We start from the raw sequence: 6146 nt of genomic DNA on the forward strand, positions 1-6146 counted from the left end.
CCCAGCATCCCCGGCCGGTGCTTTCCATAGGCAGGGCCGAGAGCAGGGCCGGTGGGGCGGGCAGGCCTCCTCCGCTGCTCCGTGCCCTTCAGCCACGTTAAACTTGGGTTTCGGGCGCTCTGCTGCCGGGCTGTTCTCTCTGCCTCCCGGCGAAGTTACTTTCTAGGCATTCATGAGCAGTTTGGTGACGCTTGCGTGTCGCTAGCCTGCTGCTCGGCTGTCCTGCTGGCACCTGCTGGTTTTGGTCTGTTGAACTGGCGTACTGTTACACTCCTAGTGTACTTGTTGCCTGCTTGATTATATACCAGTGAATTTCAGATTACCTTAAATTAGAGCCAAAGTAATTTCCTCTCAGTAATCAGTTAAACCACGTATTTAGACCTTCCCCCCACCCCACCCCTCCATAATATACAAGTAACAAAGCAATTTCAGCTTAACAGTTTTTAGCTTTCTGTGATGCAGAAATCTTAGCAGAACCCCACATTCAAAAGCCCTACATTGATACACATCTATCTTCTCATTTGGAACACTAGTTTCTCCAGGTCTTCCCTAGATATTTCCAAGAATCTAACCAGCATCTGACTGAAAATACATCTTATGCATAACAGACAAAGCAGAGGCACTGGCTTATTAAGTAAAACAGATGTCAGCAGATCAGATTTGTGTGTGTTTATGTATTCATCTGTTGTTTTCCTAATCAAATAAGGAAGGCTGTTGGCCACACACTCTTTTGTCTTGGGCAATGTCCATCTGCATTAGGAATAGAAAGATGCAGTTGATCATCTTCAAGCACACAAGTGTGCAGACAAGAGGTGTCTTGCAAGAAGGACATGTCTTACATGATTGTGATGTTTAGATTAAAAATATTCTCTTATTCCATATGTTTAATTCTTCAAAAAATCTCTGAGACTGTTTAAAGCAGAAGAAAGACATTTCAAGAGAGGTAATGTGTATGCTTGTATGCACACACAGAGAAGAGAAAACACAGCAAAGAATTACCTTCTTTTGTGTCCTGGGTACTTACAGATTTCATAGCTAAAACTAATTGCCTTTTGCTTACACTTATGTGTTTATGATATTATTGATTATGTTTTTTCCAGGAAGGACAGCCCATTTACCTGGCAGTGAAGGGAGTAGTATTTGATGTCACTTCTGGAAAAGGTGAGTTTGCTTCTCCTCTGCTCTGCTTTGTTTTCATGCTGTTATTAAGTCGTTTGTTTTTAAACATTCCCAATGTATGAAAAGGCAGTGATTCAATTGCAACAAAAGTAATAGAAATTTTCCTTTTTAAAAATAACACCTCAGTTTTCCTCCCCTGATACCAACACTTTGTCTAGAACTTACACTGATTTGAAATTACAGTGCATGCAGACAGACAAGCCAGAGTGGTCCAGTTAGGTTGGGCGTTGACAACAGGAACGCTGAAGACACCTGCTCAGGCCCCTTAGTCCTTGCCATATGTGGGGTCAGGCCACACAGAAGCTGAAGCTGCAGCATTTTATTGCACTGCATATGTAAACTGACCAGATCAAAGCTAACTTGGATGTGCTTGTATTGCACTACACATTATTGGCACGGCTGCAGCTTCATCTTTCCCTGTGTGCTGCCCAGTGGCCTGGTCAAAACTCTTGGAAGAATTGACTGTGATTGTGAAAGGAGGGTGAGGGGCTAAGTAATTTTTTTATCCTTTAAAGTTTTCTTATTTCATGAGGCTTCTTATCACTTAGACCTAAATAATTTATTGATGTACTTGCTGTTTATGCCTTCCCTAAGAACTACAGATGTTTTAATTTTAACTCTTGCTGCTTAATCCAGATACACAGTAAAATAGTTGAAGGGACCAAGGGGGATCTGGACACTTGCCTTAATGCCATCATAAGCTAAGTAATGCTTTGTTTGTACTAAGCTTGTTAATGCAGCTTGTCTGGGCATACATCTTCAAATCCTAAGTTAGACAAGGCTTGCCACTGCAAATTCTGGAGTCTACAAACCTCTCATGAGAATGTAAACCGTAGCCCCCTAAATAATAGGTAAATTTTAAGACCACAATATAGGAGTTCAACAGTTGTATTGTATAACCCCACCTGTGTTTTATTTTGGGTTTTTTTTTTAAAGAATGGGATCTATCAAAAAGCAAATAAAAAGTCAAGTTTTGGAAAGATGAGTCTTAGATTTGAGTTGTCGCTTTCAGTTCACAGACAAGTGTAACAGGCAGGTGAAAAGCAGAGTCTGAACATACTCTGCACGTTATCAGATCATCACTGGATTTTATTGTTTGTTTCTTTTAATCTGACAGAATTTTATGGAAAAGGAGCCCCATATAATGCTTTGGTTGGAAAAGACTCAACAAGGGGAGTTGCAAAGATGTCTCTGGATCCAGCAGACCTTACACATGACATAGTAAGAAAAACGAACTATTAGTTACATTCTGTTTTGCCAAGTTTTATTATTTTGCAAGGCAGTGAATGGCACTATTAGAATATTTGTATTAATTAATTTAGGTTGATTCGCATCTTTAAAAGCAAAATGCATTGCTATTCCTTACATACATAAAACAGGTATGTATTTACTGCTCATGGAAAGTACAGTGCTATAACAGCCTTTGAAAGGAAGGATTTTGATCTGTGGGATTAGGACAATTTATGTCAGTGCATAAAGTGGAAATTATCTGCTGCTTAAAAAATGCTTCCAAAGAGAGTAAATAACTTTATTTGTCAATTGATTTGGTGTATTCTGTGTCACTGACATGGTGATGGATGCTAACTCTGGCAGGGGTGTTACTGCTTGTTTGAGGTGTGACTTACTTATGCAGGGAAAATGAGGGGACATCTAACAATTTCTTTGACCTGAATATATTAAATTTTTATCAAGGCTGACTTAGAATGAAAATAATAAAATTACAGGTTATTCTACCAATTTTGCTTTTCATGCTCTGCAAAGTAAACCCAGAACATGACCCTAAGGTTTACAGTAATCGATAAAAATGAGAAATGTATATAAATATCTGTATTTTTACTTCTTTGTGACAGGACTTGCATTTCTATATTTCATTTAGACAGGACTCACAGAAGAGGAACTGAAGTCCCTGGATGATATCTTCAATAATGTTTATAAGGCAAAATATCCAATTGTTGGCTATACTTCTAGACGAATTCTGAATGAGGATGGCAGCCCCAATCTAGACTTTAAACCTGAAGATCAGCTGCATTTCAACATTAAAGACGAGTTTTAAGGAACCTTTTTGCACCTAGAGAATGCCTGGGGAGAAGCAAGATAGAGTATTAGATTGTATCCCAATTTTCTGGAGTTCATTACAACAATTAGCTATCACAAGTCCATTTTCTGTTTAAAAAATGTGGATGTGTGTACACACATAGTTCCCATAGTTTTCTTCCTTCAAGGAAAAAAACAGTTCTGTATTAGTGTCATACACTTGTGCTGTTTGCTCTGAATTATTGTTTCATGTGAAAGTTCTTTCTGCCTGGATTTCTCCGTTTACAAGTGTGTCACCTAGAATTTCATTTCTTATGAAAATGATAAGGAAGTTGTTAATAGTTGGAACATGACTGGTCTTTTCGTCAGTCCCAAGTTGTTTCCCACTCCTTGGAAAAGTGTGAATGCATTATCTGGACGAGCTAACATCAGTTTTCTGTGCTTCAAGTGCGCATAGGTATCACATGTATAAGCAGGTGTAATACAGGCTTACAGTTTAAAAAGCATCATGAGATTTAGTATTTGAGAATACTGGATATAAACCCACTCAATCTCTTAAAATGCAGTTATGGTGGAATATTTATGCAAAGCCTACAGCTGTAAACCAAGAAAAATAAATCTTTTTCCCCCATGAGAACTACTGTGACATATAAAGTAAGATTATTATGATGTCAGTTTTTAATAAATGGCACTTTAATTTTTTCAAAATAATTATCAAATATGTAATCTGTATCTATTATTATTTCCTTCCAGCTTCCTCCACTTTTTATCTGACAAAAAAAGTAAATTATAGCCCACTGTTTACCACGTATTCTTACACCACAAGTTTGTTATAGCAGTTTAGTATCCCTCGGATATTGTTAGCGTCTTTATATTGACAATTTCAGTTCTTATTTTTAATTTCTGTTAGTTTTTCTTTGTTCTTACTCTGGCTTCATCGTTGCTGTTGCAAGGAAGTGTGCATTCACATCTTCCTCTTCCTTTTAACCTAATACAAGACTGCAGATCCTGTAGGGTGAAAGCAGACCCCCTCTATCAGGTTTCTCTGGCAGTCTGTCAGCAATAGGAGGATTGTGAAAGCACATGTTATATAAATTGCTGCTAGCCACCAACTTTCACTAACGTAAGTCCACATACATCACAATTTACATTCTGCTTTATCTGCCACTGTGACAGGCTGAATCCACATGGAAGAACTGAGCAGCTGCTCCCAATTCTGTATTAGAAATACAGATATAATAAAATATAATTCTCTATTTTGTTCTTTAGCATTTTGAGTATTTTCTTTGAAGGAAAGATTTTATTAGATGATTCTCCACTTTCAGTTTTCAAGGGACAGCTGTCAGTTGTATAACTAGAAAAGCTGTTTCTATTTATTTCTCCCTTCACAACATTACAGATTTTACTCTAAACTTACTTTGTGTCTTACCATTAGATCAGTCAGTTTGCAGGAGGGACTTCATGGTCCCCTCTGCTGTTAATTGGTGCTCTGGGGTGGAATCAGTAATTTAACATCTAAGAAAATACTGTTGCTTCAGATGATGATGATGATAATGATATTACTATTATTGCTATTATTTGCTGACCTTTTTATTAGATACTGGGAGTTGGCCCCTTGGTGATGTCTCAAAGAACTAAGTGTATGATAGGTGGGCATCACTGCTACAAGTACTCCAGTAGCATAGGCTTGATTCTCATCTTGGCATAACCAGAAAAAAACCCTAGCCCAGAAAACAATAGGTGGGAAATGAGAATGTTTCTTAGTGTGTTGTTGGGACAATTTACACTGGTGAGGTAGAATTGGCAGAACAGTACATGCAGGTCTGATAACAGACAGTGCTTCCTGTTTTTGCTTCTGTTAAATATGTCAATGATAACAATGTGAACATGTACCCTTACTCATCTGTTGGTCTTTACATAACTCCCGTTTTGGCTTTTTCTTCCTGTTCAGTCGAAGGTGTGAGTCCTAATTTACTTGTTTACAAAACTTACTCCTATCATCCTATTGGCTTGGGTTCTCTGTTGACAAGAAATCCAAAATAATAAATGGTAACTCAGATTAACATTCTGTGAAAAATAGAGCTTGTGCACCTGGATGAACTGCAGAGCCACAGGAAGTATTCTTGAATAAACCATCCCTATTACTGTTTCCTGGAGGTTATTTGTAGCTGTTGCAATCAGAAATTCTGCTCTGTTAAAAAATGTTCAGATTACCATGTTCTGCAGTACTTCTTGATCTGAGCCTTTATGCTTCTGAAATGAGACATTATCTTTCTGAAATGTAAAAAAGCTTAGAAGAATCTGGGTGGAAGCCAGCTTGGAGAGAAGCCACTCAAGAAAAATCAAAATATGACATAATTTTACCTCAACCTAAAGAAACCTCTCTAAAAAAGGAAAATAAATTGACTTCCCAATGTCCGTATTTTACCTTTCAGATTTTGCTGGAAGTTTTCTCACATACTGTGCAAAGACAGCAGATAAAGCAGAGACTTGGCTCAAACTCTCGCCTTGTGAGAACTGGAGCCAACTTCTTGGCACATCTGCTTGGGCTTTAGAGATTATGACAACACAGATAATGGAGTGGTGACAGAGTCAAACACATTAATTGAATTCAAGCAGGCCTAAACTTGTAGGAATGATTTAAACTAGAGGTGAAGTTAAAGCCTTGCACCCTTCTTTTGTAGACAACAGGATCTCTGAATGAAAAAACCTCACCTCACAGGTAGCATTTATTTCAGCCAGTAGAGGAAACAGTTTTCTTTTCTGGCACCTGGGCAAATAGAAGTAGATGTCAACTGAAGTGAAAATATCCCTGTGCCTAGTTCTGTGCTCCCTTGCAGAGAAACTAAAATCAATTGTGTTGGATACGCAGAGCGTAGTTACCAAGCAATTCACTGCCTGGAGGGTAACTTTATAGATTAAACTGATAACTG

The 6146-nt window shown here is 38.1% G+C and overlaps 1 protein-coding gene across 1 annotated transcript; it reads left to right on the forward strand.

Annotated features, from left to right (window-relative positions):
• Nucleotides 1–830: 830 nt before the first annotated feature.
• NENF (neudesin neurotrophic factor) lies at nt 831–3232 on the forward strand. Its single transcript, XM_009994792.1, has 4 exons — nt 831–845; nt 1101–1161; nt 2297–2400; nt 3056–3232. The coding sequence occupies exons 1-4, from the start codon at nt 831–833 to the stop codon at nt 3230–3232; spliced, it is 357 nt and encodes a 118-aa protein (XP_009993094.1).
• The last annotated feature ends 2914 nt before the right edge of the window (nt 3233–6146 follow it).

The sequence above is a fragment of the Chaetura pelagica genome, unplaced genomic scaffold, assembly GCF_000747805.2.
Source record: "Chaetura pelagica isolate M959 unplaced genomic scaffold, ChaPel_1.0 scaffold2, whole genome shotgun sequence".
In the NCBI taxonomy this organism is placed as follows: Eukaryota; Metazoa; Chordata; class Aves; order Apodiformes; family Apodidae; genus Chaetura; species Chaetura pelagica.

What these genes read in the sequence shown, in the direction of transcription:
- NENF (XM_009994792.1), top strand. An exon ending in TGATGTCACTTCTGGAAAAG is followed by an intron (nt 1,162 to 2,296) that starts GTGAGTTTGCTT and finishes TTAATCTGACAG; the next exon opens with AATTTTATGGAAAAGGAGCC. An exon ending in CAGACCTTACACATGACATA is followed by an intron (nt 2,401 to 3,055) that starts GTAAGAAAAACG and finishes TATTTCATTTAG; the next exon opens with ACAGGACTCACAGAAGAGGA.